The sequence below is a fragment of the Ascaphus truei genome, chromosome 5 (assembly GCF_040206685.1).
Source record: "Ascaphus truei isolate aAscTru1 chromosome 5, aAscTru1.hap1, whole genome shotgun sequence".
Lineage (NCBI taxonomy): Eukaryota > Metazoa > Chordata > Amphibia > Anura > Ascaphidae > Ascaphus > Ascaphus truei.
Genome location: NC_134487.1, coordinates 245693776 through 245710380, shown reverse-complemented (window position 1 = coordinate 245710380; position 16605 = coordinate 245693776). Strand labels below are relative to the sequence as shown.

The following is a 16605-nucleotide window of genomic DNA, read 5'->3' as shown; positions in this document are numbered from 1 at the left end:
ATTTACTGGCCTGGGTACCCCTTCACCATCACACCCACTCTTTACAATATTGAATAGGGACCATGGAGGGATACTAATGTAAATGTTCTAATACTTTAGATTTATCATCCAACCATGGAGACTTGGTGCCACGTTCTTTACTTAGTACCCATCTAGCTACCAACAAAACGAATATGAATAGTATGGCATTGTGGAATTAGTTGGATTTGAATTTTGGCCATTTTGGCAATGATATTTTCAAAGCTGTTGTGGAAGAAATTAACCCCCACTCTAAGACTTTATGGTGGCAGCCTGTCAGAAATCTTTTATTGCATTTTGTGTAGCTACAACAAGATTGCATATCATAACACCTGGGTCTAAATAAGAAGATGCACTGTCGCTTTATTCACAAACAGATAACCGGACTGTCCATACAGCAGTTTCTAAGGTTTATCAGCAAATATGAAATACCTCTCTTTTGGTACTAAAGGCCTTTCTTACCCACAATCCCATTCTGTATTTTGCAAGGGTCTTACATCTACAAAAATATAATCCTCCACACTGAGAAACATCTTTAGTTAAACAAATATTTAAAGTTTATTAAAAGTAGAATTGAGAATGAAAGCTATATGATGTTACCTTTAAACCAATAGTTTCTAAAGTTTCTTCTGAATTCTCTAATTTCACGAATCTTCCTTCGAAGAGAGCCTTGCTAAAAATGATGATCTATCACAAACGTTTCTGTTCTCTGAAAAATGCTCCCATTATTGCACCATAAAAAGCATCCAAAAATGTTAATAAATCATGAACCCATTATATATTACTCATCATAATTAATTATGAACTATTCATATTAATAAACTGTTTACCCTATTTATAGGAGGAGGAGGGGTTAATTGCCTTAGCTCAATACCATATTGAATTTAAAATGACTGTGTAAGTGGAAACAAAATATTACAGCTCTGCCAGTTCAGATTCAAAAAGACACTCTGGTGCCCTTTAAATATGCTCATTGCTTTCATTAGCACAATTAAGGGGAGAATATTACTTTCTCTATGCTTAATTTAGAGATAGTTGAGTATTTATAAAATACATTTCTTTCTACATCTTGATCCTTGCATATTTTTTTTAAACATAGGATTGAAGTAGGGGGTCTCTGGATCTGATCCCTGTTTATATCAGCTGCAGGGACCCACTGCTTCCAGAGATACTTACCTCCGAAGGGGGTGCCGGTATCTCTCCGCTTTTTAAAGCTCCCGCATCATGTGCGCCAATAGGAAGCCTCACCGGATGATGTCACGGATTCCTATTGGCCCGCGGGAGCTTTGAAACGCCACCATTATGTAATCCCTTCTAGCCAAATGGAGCAGCTATTTGCACTCCAATAAAAGTAAGTATCTTCGGAAGTAGGGGGCCCCTGGAGCTAAAATGAAGGGGGTTCAGCAAGTGAGACCACATGCTCAAACCCTTATAAAAAAATAGCAAAATTCATTAGAAAAATCACACGCTTGGATTGACTCTTTAAGATACATGTTGGCACCAGAAGACACTTCATAGTCTATTCAAGGAAATGTTCCAAAATGTATTGTATGGAGCAGGTATGCCAGTGCTCACGTAGGTCATAATGCTGCCACAGGTGTTGACTGGGACATAAATCTTGGAAATGTATGCTGTACATATAAAAATAAAGAAGAGATCACTCCCATGGACTTGTGCAAAAAAGTTATTTAATGCACATTGGTCGACGTTTCAGTCCTTACTCAGGACCCTTCTGAAGACGCCTTGAGAAAAGTCCAGGGTAAGAACCGCAACATCAACATGTTCATTAAATAACTTTTTGGACACAAGTCGACGTCAGTGATCTTCTCTTTATATTTTTTATCTTATGGAATAGCAGAGCTTAGTAATATGTCTTTTTCCCCAGTATGGGAGGTCAGATTTGGTGCTGATCACCTTGGTTTGTTGCTGAGAGAGTTTCCCTTAGATGGGACTCTTCTCGGTTTTATTTCCATTTTGTTCTTAGTTATATTTATAAAGAAAGTAGAAAGGAGAAAAGAAAAAGAAAATATTATTAATATTGAAAGCACTTATTGTAGAAGAGAGAATGTCATTTTATGCAAAGTATGTACTCTTCCTTTTCAATAAATAATGTAAAAAGATAAATTTAAAAAAGCAGAAATGCAAACTACAGTATGGGGAAGAAATACATGTGTATGTATTTGTGTGTGTGTGTGTATATGTGCCGTTCAATATATATATGTAGCCCTTTTCCCCCGTACTACAGGAACCACCAGTACTGCTGTTAACCTGTTTGGCTACCAGAAGGTCTGAGCCTCCGCCTCGGTGCAGCACCTCCAGCTGCGAGGGATCCCAGTGTAATGGGATAAGCCCCTCACAGGAACCAAATAGTAAATACACACACAGTATATAATAACGGGTTTTACTGAACAACAATACAGAATCTGCACCCCACAGTATACAGCACACACACACAAACCCAATACACCAATTGCGTGTCCCCAAAGTGCATAGGGTGCGTGGCACCAATATCCCTGATGTCCTTTTCCCCCAATGTCAGGGACCACCCAAAAGTGTATGGAATAGTGCTATTCTGTGAGTCGTTGGTGCACTTGGTGTGGTACCTGCCTAGGTGCTCCGGCACCCAGGTACTGCCGAATATGAAACAGGGATCTGCTGACCCAGCGACGTCATCATACGCAAAGTCATCCGCCTCTGCGTGGGGTGAACTCCCGCATGCCGGTCTCACCTTTGAGAGTCTATTAACGTAGGTGCTCTGGTCCCAGACCACAGGCCGCAAGCAACCGCGCGGCGTCTTCACTGTGTCCCTGACACTTTGTAGTAAATGGGGAAGCGTCCCTATCTAAGTGCCTTCCCTGAAGCAACAACAAGCAATATTGTGTGATGGGGCCTATCTGGGACCTGGGGGCAATCTGGGCCTAGTCTGGGAGTCATTGACACCTAGACCCTACCTTCCCCTTCTGTGTCCTGGCTCCAACTGGCGTGGTCTTCTTCAAGTGGGCCAAAAGTATCTAATTGGCACTACTCCTGCCTCTTCAGCCTGATTGGCTGCTGTCCGTCACATGCAGGCCTCTCCCAAAGCATGCTGGGGCATGTAGTTCCCCTGCAGAGTGTTTCTGAAATGGCCACCGCTACTTGCTCTCTTCTGCGCATGCGTCAAGCACTAAAATGGCCACCGCGACCTCGCCAGTTTCTGAGCATGCGCAAGTGGCTTCTGTGCATGTGCAGCACTTCCTAGATGGTGGCGCCCTTACTGCCGTCCCAACGAGGAGCTCCCGGCAACACGGTCGCCCCTCTAACTCTCCCTGCAGCAGCCGCAGCGCACAGGGGACAAGAAAGAGCCCCACTCTGATCTCTGATCGGCGCCCAGCCGTTCCGCCCCTTACCCTACCCAGCACGGAGGTAAGGGGGCTCGGCTACACATATATACACACAATAATGCCTAGTGCACTCAAATAAATGAAAAAAAATACTTAGCTTCCCATGGGGGCTCCCAAGGAGCTTGACAAATGACTGTTTTGGTTTGCAACGTCGCCCATTTTTTCTATGTCTGTTGCCAGATGGTACAAATAAATGAATTGTACTGTATTTTGAATATCTTTAGGTGAGTGCTGTGTATATTCCTCTCTCTCTCTTGGTTTCGGTTCTAAAATAATGCTGTGTTTTTTATTAAAGATTTTTTTCGAATTATGGAAAAGTCTCAAAATAAACAAATGCAAAATGCAAAAATAGCATAAAAAGCATAAAACATGCTTTTAAAAGGAGGGTCAATTGCCCTGATATTGGTTTTGGTTCTAAATAATATCGGGGGGGGGGGGAGGTGGGTTGTTATGATTTAGGTAATTTTAAGGGTTTCGGTTTTGGAATGTAAGATTCTGGTTCTGATTTTGTACACTGAGCTTTGCGTTTCTCTAATTTATTTTGACCCATTGAGGAGAGCTGTACTGCTCTATTTTAGGGAATGCTGAGGATAGAAATGAATTTGAAAACTGACATCCTGAACAAAATATGAACTATTCATTGATTTTTGTTGTCCATTGAATGTACGGTATATTGCCTCATATTAAGATAAGGAGTGACATTGTTTGTTCTTAATTTCAGTATGACTTCATGGAACGTCTGGATGGCAAGGAAAAGTGGAGCGTTGTTGAATCCCCACGGGAACGTCGGAGTATCCAGACTTTGGTTCAGAATGAAGCTGTGTTTGTCCAGTACTTGGATGTGGGTTTTTGGCACATGGCATTTTACAATGATGGCAAAGACAAGGAAATTGTATCTTTTAATACAGTTGTTTTAGGTATGCGTTTCTATATATTTACATCAATTCAAATTGTATCATAATCCTGCTGAATCAGTTTGACTGTTTTGTTCATGCTTCTCTGGATATTAATTCACTTTTTGGAAGCCCTCTTTCATTACAAAGGCTCCCATTAAACATAATGTGAAGCTGTCTTCCCCTTGACAGCTCCAATCAAATGATTGGGGATTAAGGCAAATATTTACTCAGGTGTGCTAATCCATAGGACATCTTCTGGCGCTGGAAGATATTACAGCCTATTACTCAAATATGCCAGAAGGTGTCTCATGGCATTGCACTGCTTAGTAAATAAGATCCTAAAGTTTCCCCAGCCAGGATCAGACAGCTAATGAAGAATTTTTATGGCATAATAGAGGGTCTCACGTAATATTATCAGCATTTTAATATGTTCTGTGATACGTACATATTGGAAGACATCAGTCAGCCATCATCAACCCTTGTCGCAGCCTGATTAAAGGTCCTAAAGTTTGTTATCTTTCAGTAGGTGAAAAATGAAACAAATGTTTAACCATGTCATTTTTGTATCACTGACACATGGGGTCACTAACACTGCTGTCTTTATTGCTTTTGTGAGTTGAGTCTATAAGTGTATATTAGAATTCAGGACACACAACAGATTTCAGAAGTATTGGCCCACATAGACCCATGTATAATAAGTGGTGCTATTCCACAAGACACCTTATAGTGAATGGATCACAAATTGCCTTCCGGTGCTGGAAAAGGTTTTATGGGATAGTAGCACTAAGAATATGGGCCATGATGTCTTCTTTCAAATACAACATTCTTCTTATATCCACAAATGGTCTTGTATTGCAAAACTTAATCTGCTCTTCTTATTTTCTTGGTGCAACTCTTACTTATTTTTCTGGTGCCCACAGATATTTAAATCACAAAGATTACTAATACGTTTTGGGGTGTACATATACAGTAGCCATAGAAAATATTATGGGACAGATGTGTCCAAATGTATTGTATTGTGGAATATTCTCCCCTCCCTGCACCTGATCATCATCTGTTTCTATGTGCCACATATAGTATCTCTACTTGTGAACCTTAGAGACTAAATGCCTGAGGTTGATTCTCTGAATGACAGTCAATTCAGTAATTATTATACATACGTCTGCTTTGCAATGCCTGGTAAGTGGCAATAATTCAAAGTCAACAAACCCCAGGCTTCAGTTTTGCTAATTTGCAAAGGCAAACACACTCTACCTTATTGCTTTTCTTTTATAAACCATCTACAACCCACTTCACAAGAGAGGTTTAACTTGAGTTTATGCAGATTTGGCATACACCTCTTTGTCATATTAAAGTACCCTATATTTAACATGTTTTTAATGGAACAGGCCAAACTTCTAATCTGGTTGAAAATGAATGTTTAGTGGGAAACCTTTGCAGTAAGTGCACTGGGAAATTAGCAATGTTTGTTTATTGCAATGCTTTACACACAGAACTGCAGACATAGGTAGAGACAGAAACCGGTAACGTTTTTCATTACTCAATATGTCAAACCTTTGCCAATCCGAAAGCAACTTTAGTAACAGTGTTGGCTGATTTGTTATTCGTTTCTGTACACCATGCTGCCTGTTTTCTAAATGGTCGATTATCAAACCCCAAAGTGTTCCCAAAGAAGGGATGTTATTTGGCCCCTTGATGTCTTAAAATCCTAATTAAGTCCACAATGTTGAAATGTTGATGTGCCGGATTGAATACAGAGTGAGTCTTTCATTTGATACCATTCATTGGATAGGAGTTTACAATGTGTTGCTTTGTAATGTATTGCAGAAACTCCCAGGCTTGTATGGGGCTATCAACCATCCCAAAGTAATGTGACACAATAATGAAAGACACCATCTGTACTTTAAATTACTCTTTGCAGTCATGTAAACACAGTTCTTTATTTAAACAACAAAATTAGAATCAGCACTCCAATCCGTGAACGTGGCAATAAATATTATAGAGTTCGGAGCAGGGCAACCAGAGAGACCCCTAAATCCCTAAAATTACATATAAATAACCAAATTGGTGGCCCACACTCATATAGGAAAATACTACACAAGAACAAAGGTGGAATAAAGCAAAACATGGTGTATTAACTCATAGTGTATACACAAACACAGTGAAAGGTGAACATAAGCAGACACCACCACTACAGTATAAGCTATGGAGGTTTATAATCAGAGATAAAAAATACTAATAACGTCAGATGATACTGATCTGTGAGCTCCACAGTACTGTGTAATGGAGGTAAAAAAGACACACTACTAAAAAGAACAAATGAACAGCCACAAAAAACAGGGGAGAAGAAAAGAGGAAGGGGAGGAAGACAACTTACAAAAATAGGGGAAAGGGGGGCAACTTTTCGGGGGGAAAACCACATCTATAGGTTCTAAACAACCTGAAGTACTTCCCTCAATAAACCGCCTCGAAATGTTATCAGTGTCTCAGACCAGCAAGCGGAAATTGTCCATAAATCAGGTACAACAACAGATAAACAGGAACCAGATATTAGGAAATATCTGTCCTAGTGTACCATAGAGGTGAAGATGCCTGTGGTTGCGGCTATTTCTGCATGTATATATTTACAGAAGTTAGATGCTGGAAACGTGACCAGCTGCTTGTCTCAAAATGCATTTTGGGCTGACTGCAATTGAAGAGTCAGAGGTAATAGGTCTAATAGCCAGGTAGACATCTAGGTAAGGCAATGACAGTAATTGGACAGATATCAAGGGATAAGGAACGGCATTTCATTCAGTTCAGAGACTCTTGCACATATGCCTATTATCAGAACTTTTTGCTATCAAGAGCAATGAAAAAAGCTGAAAGCCTCTGCACTCTGTGATCAGCAATAAGAGAAGGAACAGCAGACACATGTCAACCTAAGATCACACTAAATACACCCTTGGATATAGAAAAACTACCTTCTTGTGCTTTCAAGCAAAGAAGCGGAAAGCATGGTTCGATGAAATTCACCCGTAGCAAATAGTATGGCATTTTTTGAAAACAAGTTATGTCATTCTTTTCTTCACCATTAACATGACTTTTGTATCATGGCCAGAATCTGTGTTGCTAAAAGCCTTCTTTTGATGTTTGCTGCTTGTACCTATAAGATTAATCACTTTTCATTCATGTTTTTTGGCAAGTTTAAAGTAGCAAAACATGTAGCACTGCACAATTTTTTTTTTCATTACAGAATTGAAGCAGGGGATTTCTGGATTGGAACAGTGTTCATTTCCTCTGTGGGCTCTCCGCTTCCAGAGATACTTACCTTAAAATGGGTGCCAGTATCTCTGTGAAATGTAAATGTCCCGATGATGCAAGGCCAATAGGAAGCCGCAAGGGATGACTTCACGGTTTCCTATTGGCCCACGAGACGTGAGACATTTAAACACCAGCATTTTGTTAGGCACACAGGTTCCCTGGCTGCAGATACACACACCCTCACATAGGTAAGTGTCTCTGGAAGCAGGGGTTCCCAGAGCTGAAATGAATGCAGAATTCTGGTTCAATTCTGTAATACAATGTTTTTTTTTAAATGTTTGCATTGCTGCATGTTTTGCTGCTTTAACAGGGGTGCATATAACTTCTCTAATTTCCATTTTAAATGCAGAGTATATGACACAATGAAACGAGAGACATGTCTATGAGGCTTTGTTACAGAAATATATTTTGAGGGTGGAGGCTGTTTAGGCACCTTCAGTTTCTACCCACACAACTAGTGTTTTGTTGAACTCAATGGCAACTCAACTCAACTACAACTACTCAGTGAGTTTAATGAAAGAGAGGGTGTCCTTAGCTAAGGAAATACAGTTTTGCTAGCCTTGCCAATGATATTTTAATACCAAAGAATCAAATTATGCCAGTAAGCTAGAGCAAAAACTCAGGTTTTCTGGAGGATGTCAACATTTACTGTATGTTTGTATTAAACACTCCTAATACAATGTGGACAATATGGACTTGTTTAATATTAACAGAAGCAATTTATTGCACTGTAGAATAAAATAATTTAATGAAAGTGCAGGAATTTGCCAGAGAGTGCAAGACAGTTTTGCAACCAGGTGAAGGCTACCATTATAAACTGGCCTGTATAGTTTATGGATGATCTTCATGTACTGTCAATTAGAGCACACAAAGCACACAAAGCACACAGATCTCTATTTTTTCAGGTAATTTATTAAGGCAATCCCACTACAATAGTACTTTCCCTTCATTTTTAATGTCAAGTTTCTTTTAGATGGATTGATATTCAAGGCTATTTCAACAAAAGGAGTTTGAGCTGTCCCTAATATAAGAGTTGGATAGTACAAGCATAATTATAAGACAAACACTTGAAGCATTTCCAATTACTCACTAGCCATATTCTCTGTTGCTTAAATTAATTAATTCACTCACACTAGTTTTTGAAGATTAATATATGCTCAGGAGAGCTTCACCTTTACAATTTAAAACACAGCTCATAGGAAAAAGTACTATTCCACTCAAAAGTTACACCGCACATGGGTATACACATCAAGTTTCTCTAACTTTCTCTTGCTGGACTGCTAAAGAGTAGCACGAGCATCCCATTTAAAAGCATACTTTTGATTTCCATTAAAGTGAAGGAACTAAATCATATAAACTGACCCTTGGTTATATTGTATGCTTGTTTTACAATTTAGGATACCATTTTTAATCTTAATCTGCACAACTGCACAAAGTAATGTGTGATGTTTGCATTTGCTAGAACAAGCTTGAAGAGTCGACTATATTTACTGGTGCTCAGCAGTATTCATTCAATATCCGACGTGTAGTATTAAATAATACTTACTACATTTTTAATTTATTTTTAATTTAACTCCTAATGCCATTTTTAATGAGTTTTAATATACCAAGCATCCTTTGATTTCTAAAGCAGTTTTTACCACCTCCCCAGCAGAGTATGATATTTGCAACACTTTCCTGTTTGTGATAATTTGTTGCCAATATTCCCAACAGTTTGAGCTGCAAACTGTAACAATAGGTGTTACCTTAGTAATATACGGATACATTGTAGCTGCTGAGTTACACTGACTGAAGGATTGATTGAAACTGAAAGTTAGCCATTTAGTTCACCCTGAAAGCAGAATAATTGCTGATTGATCACGGGAGAATTTATCGATCAGCAGCTTAGGTAATTCATTTTCAATAAAGGTAATCAAAGGCTGCTCATATTAAAACAATTTTTTTGTTTTTTTTAAGTGCTGCTTGGATTGCCTCTTTAAGACTTGTTTCATCATATGTAGGTGCAATAGGTCTAATGTCTAATATAAATCTTGCTCTACAATGTATAAAGAAAAGATGAGATAAACAGGGTGGTACAAGAGAAGGAAAGGATAAATGCATAATAAATCAAAATAGATGAGAATGAATTCCTTTTTATGCTGCACTCTTAACAAACCCTTAGAACTTAGCAAGAAATAATATCTATTGTTAAAACATCACTTTTATTTATATGCCAATAATAATGGAAATTAAATGAAAACATAACTAGAAACTTGAGGGGAGTTTATGAATCAGTACTGTGTCTATCTCTCTTGTAATTTCAGAGACATCTCTAATGTATTGAGATCGCAGAGTCTCAATATAGGATAATATAGAGCTGAACACTGACAATCATTGTCTGTACACACACCTCTATAGTAAAAAAGGAGATGCCCAGCTCTACTGTACATTTACCTAAAAAGTGTGATCAGAATGGTCCTCAGTTGTTTGACCTATGCTGTGAGCCAATAGTGGGTGTACTAATGAACTGGCTTGAGTCTAGTCAGAGCTATAATTGCAATTCCCGGCCCTGAGCAAGTTGACTAAATAGGTAGAAATCTTTCAATTGCTCTAATGACAAACAGAAAACATCATATAAAATCATTAGGAGATAGTATGTATAAAATGTTATATGTATTGTATTTAAGTGCTGCAATACATCCAAATGTATCAGACGAGAATGATTAGAGTTGATTTTTTAAGTTCCAATACAGCATCGACATTTAATTAATTTAGCATCAACAGAAAACTATTGGGTCATTTAAACAGTGTGCAATCACGATAAATAAGGGGGGGAGTATATATATACATGTATTACTACTGTGAAGCTCTTTGGGAATTAATGGCGCTATATAAATAAAGACATAAAATACAATACAATACAATATATATATACTTGTATATACTTATAACAAGCAAGTGAGACTTAGTTTAAGCTCTGGGACCCCCTGCTTCCGAGTTACAGGTGCCGGTATCCCTCTGGTTTGTTTAAATCCCACGATCACGTGGGCTGTGACGTGGGAGAATTTAAACATGGCCGCCGGGATACCGGCACCCCATAATGGGGCCTGTAACTCGGTAAACAGGGGGTCCCGGACCTGAAATCAATGCGGTTCAGCTCCGGAGACCCCCTGCTACAATACAGCAATATTAAAATTAAATAAAAACCCTGCGATCACCTGTTAGATCACCTGTTAGAGGCGCATAGGTAGAGTGACTGATTCAGTCTATCTCTTATTGCGCATCTCTAACAGACATTTAGAACCCGGTAGGCAGGGACCCCTGCTGTGTTAATCTGCTGGGCCATTAGTCTGCTGCAGTCCACCTCGCGAGGTATTGTGGCATTTTGCGTTTTTTATGTGAGATGTGGTTGAATCTTGGTGGATGCATCTGTACAATTTAAGTTACCTGGAAGAATTATGGATTTGAAGTTAAACATGGCCATTAGAATTACACATTCCATGGGCTGTGTGAAGGTAAAGCTCCTCCTTGTTTTGCACTACTCCATTGCATCTCTACAGAAAGTGACACACTGTGAGTGCTCATTTGCATGTCATTACCCAGAATCCCTGTCTGCCGTGGAAACATGTTATGCTAAAAGATAATGGGGAAAGGCAGGGTTTCAGACTTGTCTGAGACATGTAAATGTTCTCACAGGTGGTATTTTGATGTGCTGTACAGAAAAAATAGAACACACAAGGGTTTCAAAGGCCACACTGCCTATGAATTAGTACATTCGTGGTACTATTTTTCTATATTTTTCCAAATTCAATATTAATTTTACTAAAAGGTAAAGGAGAAATCTAAAGAGGTAATCAGACCTGGGTAAGCAGGTTGTCTATTTTGATACAAATTGACATCCATCCGTGCTATTCAAGTGAACAGACTACATTGTGATTTGCATCTTAGAACTGCTTAGCAAATATGACCCATAGTTCAGTGAGGGACATTAGAGACAAATCTCAGGGAGACTCAAATGTTGACATGCAAGTTGAAGGACAAAACATACCAATTTGCTTATAGGTGAATTTCCAGTTCAGGATCCCTACCACATCTGAAAAATGTATACAGTACTGGCTGCTATATATAGCAATTATGAACACTTGCAACTGAGTATAGCTTCTTCTGCCAAAAGGTGCACGTAAGAACTAAATTGCTCTATTGACAGAAATATGTTCATTAGATTAAAATTAAGTATCCAGTATATATGACTGTATAGCACTCATCACAAAGGTTACACAGTCCAAATTCAAGAATACTATATAGTAAAAAAACATTTGATTTGGCAGCAACTGATGAAGTGGTTAATCATGCTGAACAGATTCTCTCTATTTCTGAGGTAAACTCCCTGATTTTCAACTTAAACAAATATATAATTTTTCTGCTGTCTGTTTTGAAATGGAAATGTTTCCTACATTACGTCAGTGGAACTTTAAGAAATCTCCAATACTTTAATCCCAAATCTTTTTTGGATTAGATTTCACGAGTTGACCAGTTCCTTTTTTTTTTTTTTGGTAATGTTGTTTGTGTACTATTATATCACAAATAAAAATACCACTTGTTGGTACATTTGCATGTCTAACACAGGTCTGCAACACTGTCTTTCCCCATTATTGCAAACAGTGTTTCCACTGCAGCCAGGGATTCTGGGTAATGACATACAAATGAGCACTCACTAAATTCACTATACCAGTGTTTCCCAACCGGGGTCCTGCTGCACCCTGGTGTTCTATGAATGGATCAAAAGGATTTCTCTGCTCTCCCAGAGTATGGAGATATCAGGGCAGTTGCTATGGGGCTGGTAAGTTTCCTCCATCATGATTGGCTGCTGCTGGTTAATGCAGTCAACCAGGAAGTAGTATCAGGAGCCTGCTGTTGTGGACAAGCAGAGGAGGATGCAGCATGGGCAGGAGAGAGATGAGACTGTGTGTCTTTGTCCATCCTGCGTGTATTTGTTCTGTCATGTTGTATTCATGTGTGTGTGTGTGTGTGTGTGTGTGTGTCTGTCTGTATTTGTTCTGTCCTATTGTGTGTGTATGTGTATTCTGTCCTGTTGTGTGTGGGTGGGTATTTCTTCTGTACTCCTGTTACTGTCTCTGTCCCTTCTGTCTTCTGTGGCTCTTGGTCTGTCTCTGCCCCTTCTGTCTCCAGTTACTTTCCATCTGTCTCCATCATGTGTCTTCTGTGACTGACTGTACTGCTGTGCGGCTGTCTCAGCAACTGATTAGAGGGCCATTGGGAGAAAAAACGTTGCAAACCCCTGCACTATACCATTATATGTAATATAATACAATGGTTTCTTGGTTTATTGAACTCAATCAGTTATGTATACCTTCCAATGCCTGGTACTATAAAGCTGTTACCATAACATTGGTTATATTTTTATTTCAGACTCGGTTCAGGATTGTCCTCGTAACTGCCATGGTAATGGTGAATGTGTGTCTGGGGTCTGTCATTGTTTCCCGGGATTCCATGGAGCAGATTGCGCAAAAGGTATTTTTATATTGTTTCAAACGTGAATAGTTAAGAAAAAAAACAAAACAAAAAAATATTTATGTTATATATATACAGTGCTCATCAAATCCAGTCGACACGGGCGACTGGATTATGCCCACTGGCGAAGTGTGCCTGCTGGGTATTGTGGCGCCGAAGGCAGTGGGGTTCTGCGGCGGCGCAATCGGGACCTTGGGCTTGGCGCATGTGCAAAAGAATAGGAGATCCCGGTGCGCATGCGGAGAGGGAAGCAGGGTGTCCGGCTTTGCAGGGGTGGGATGAGTGGTATCTGGTGGGCGGCCCCCCTCCCTATCGCCCGCCAATCTCCCCGCCTGCCTGTCTCCCCGCCCGCATGGGCACCTGAGGGGAATGTGGGCGGGAGGGGGACGCGTCGTTGCGAGTGCACGCCAACCTTGTCCCCCCCTCAAGCCCCTCCCCTACCAACAGGCAGGTTTTCATGATATCCCTGCTTCAGCACAGGCAGCTCAATCAGAGGCTCAGTCAAAGACTGAGCTTCTGATTGAGCCACCTGTGCTGAAGCAGGTATTGATTGAGCCATCTGTGCTGAAGCAGGGACTGATTGAACTACTTATACCGAAGTAGGGATATCCTGATAATTCAACCAGTTGGGGGGGGGTGGGCTTGAGGACTGGAGTTGAGCACCGCTGTTCTATAGAATATTTCGGTCTCAGTGATTTGAGTGGCGCTGTTTTATGTTACATGTTTGTACAATTTAGGGAATTTTATTATTTGGTCACTTCTCAAGCACTGCATTAAATAGGGGCTATAGACGTGGGGATAAATTCTACATCATGTGAAAAGGCCATTTGGGCCCTTTTCGGCTGAAGATTCACATTGAGTAATTGGGGATTTGTTCCAACAATGGCCCACACTACGGCATATAAAGAATAAGGATCTTAAGACCTTATTTAATATGCAGTGAAGAAGTTTTTCATTGTGGGGAAACCTCAACGAGTAGAAGTTTTGCCGAAGTTCGCAAATCGGATAAAATTTGCAGGGGGTCTTACACATATAAAATGACAAGCAAAAAAATTTCTACAAGCATAAAAGTATATGCGTAAAATCACTTAAATCTTTATACAGTGCAATTTCCTATAATTTCCCCCCAAATTCTGGAGAGAAGTGGCGCAATTGGCAATATTTTGAGCAATACCAATAAAATTGACATTTTAGTGAAAACCGTGCAAAAAATCTAACGTATTTGTCAATTTATTTTAATGAATTTCGCAGGGTTCCCTGCCATGGAAAAACTGATTCACTTCATATTGAATAAGCTTCCTATTCAATTTGTTCGTAAGGAAATCACATTTCTTTCCCTTCCTTTTACTTTTTTGGTTAATAGAAATGATTGTTACTATGATAGCAGTAATAATCTAATAACAATAATGTGCCTGTCACTAGTCTCCTGTTTCCTTCGACTTAAATAACCGAGAGCCAGAAATACTTTTGAAGCTATAATATAGGATGTAATTATTATTGAGAACATATAGTAATAAAATCACTAATTTACAGTGCATGTTTAGGTCCCATAAGTATGCAGCATATGTGTTATATAAATAGACACGACATATGATCAATAATACTTTATTGCTGTTTACACCGTGATAAATCACCCCAGTGGCTTTTCAAGCAGTATGAGTTACCGACCTCACAAAAACTACTCGTCTCAAACTGGTACCAGTATATTCTCTTCACACAAGTCATGTTCACAGATTCTTTTTAGATCCTTATTACATTTGAATGAAACCTGTAATGCTATGTTTACTTGATGTAATGTATTGAAAGTATGTACTTTTGAGCGTAGATATACCAGTGAGTGGTATGAATCTTAAAACGTGACATTTTAGTATTGACCATGAGCGTGAATCTGTCTGGGATGCATGCATCGGGTGGTGCTTGTAACCAGGGCAGTCGACAGTGGGAGAGAGCCAGGAAAAGCGTCCAGGACCTGGTAGCTAATGGGGCCCCAGCTCTCATCAGCTGCATGGCCCTCTCTAGCCAATCCTCCTCCCCCCCCTCTCGGGTACATCTTGTTGGCCGATGGTGGAAGATCAGCCCGCAACTTCCGCATCTGGATGCGGGACCCTAGATCCCCCCTGAATCCCCACCCCCCTCCCAAGTAAGATTCTCAGAGAGGGGGGAGTGGGAGAATTCATAGGAGGAGAATAAGAGGGGCGAGAAATACATGGGGGAAGGGGGAGTGAGAGAGAGAGAGAGAGAGAGAGGGGGTAGTGAGAGAGAGAATGGGGGAGAGTGAGTGTGGGTAGAAATATAAAGAGCAGTGGGGTGAGAACTACAGGGGGAGTGAGAAAGGAGGGGAGTGAGAGAGCAGAGGGAGAAACACGGAGGGTGAGTGAGAGAAAGGGAGAGAATGAATGGGGGGAGAAATACAGGTGGGAAGAAAAAGAGAGGGGTAGTGGTTCCCAAAACTGTACTTCATATTCAAGGTGTGGTCTTACTAATGGTTTATACAGTGGCATCAATATGCTTACTTCCCTTCTATCCATTCCTCTGTTTAATGCAAGATAAGATATTATTTGCCTTTGGAACTACTGCCTGACATTGGGTAGTATTGCTAAGCCTGCTGTCTACAAGCACTCCTAAATCCTTCTCCATCAAGGATTTACCTAATTTTGCCCCATTTAATTTGTAAATCGCCTGCTTATTCTTATTTATCGGCATTAAACCTCATCTGCCATTTACCTCTCAAAGTTTCCAGTGTACCCAAGGTCCTCCTGGAAAGAAATTACATCCTGCTCTGATTCTACTACCTTATACAATTTAATGTCATCTGCAAAGATGGCGATATTGTTCCCAGTACCAGTACCGATCCTTGAGGTACTCCATTTGCAACTTTAGCCCAAACGGAAAAAGATTACATTTATGACAACTATCTATCCTTCAACCAGTTTTCAATCCAGATGCAAATATTTTTACTGAGACCAATTACCTTTACTTTGTACATTAACCTGTCGTGTGGCACTGTATCAAAAGCCTTCGCAAAATCTAAGTGAGAGAGAGGGAGTGAGAGGGAAAGGAGAGATAGAGAGGAGTAGTGAGAGATATAGATCAGGAGTGAGGGAGAAAGGGGAAAGAGAGAGAATGGGTAGTGTGAGAGAAAGAGAGAAGGGAATTTACAGGGCCACAGATAGGGGGGTCCGAGTGGAAACTCTAGCCCTGGGCCCCGGGAAAGCTGTCAGCAGGACTGCTTGTAGCATCTCATTGTATGCCCTCATCCAATGATAGAGGATCAAAATGAAAGCTCTTAGGACCAGTGGTGTAGCTATACATGTGTGGGGCCCTGGGCAAAAAATATTTCAGGGCTCCCTCATGTCTCTGCTCTCTCTCTCTGCCCCCCTCTCTCACTCTCTCTGCCCCTCCCACCCTGCCTCTCTGCCCCTGCCTCTCTCTCTCTGCCCCTCTCTCTCTGCCCCTCTCTCTTTGCCTCTCTGCTTGCTCTCTGTCTCTCTGCCTGC

General features: G+C 40.3%; 1 protein-coding gene across 8 annotated transcripts in view; it reads left to right on the top strand.

The window, feature by feature from the left end:
- The window catches only part of TENM2 (teneurin transmembrane protein 2), a 2373952-nt gene that overhangs the window by 2121360 nt on the left and 235987 nt on the right, over nt 1–16605 (top strand). For all 8 annotated transcript variants that reach the window (XM_075601896.1, XM_075601894.1, XM_075601892.1 and 5 more), the window contains 2 exons: nt 4120–4315; nt 13007–13108. In XM_075601896.1, coding sequence (XP_075458011.1) covers nt 4120–4315; nt 13007–13108 — 298 coding nt within the window. The remainder of the gene's footprint in view (nt 1–4119; nt 4316–13006; nt 13109–16605) is intronic.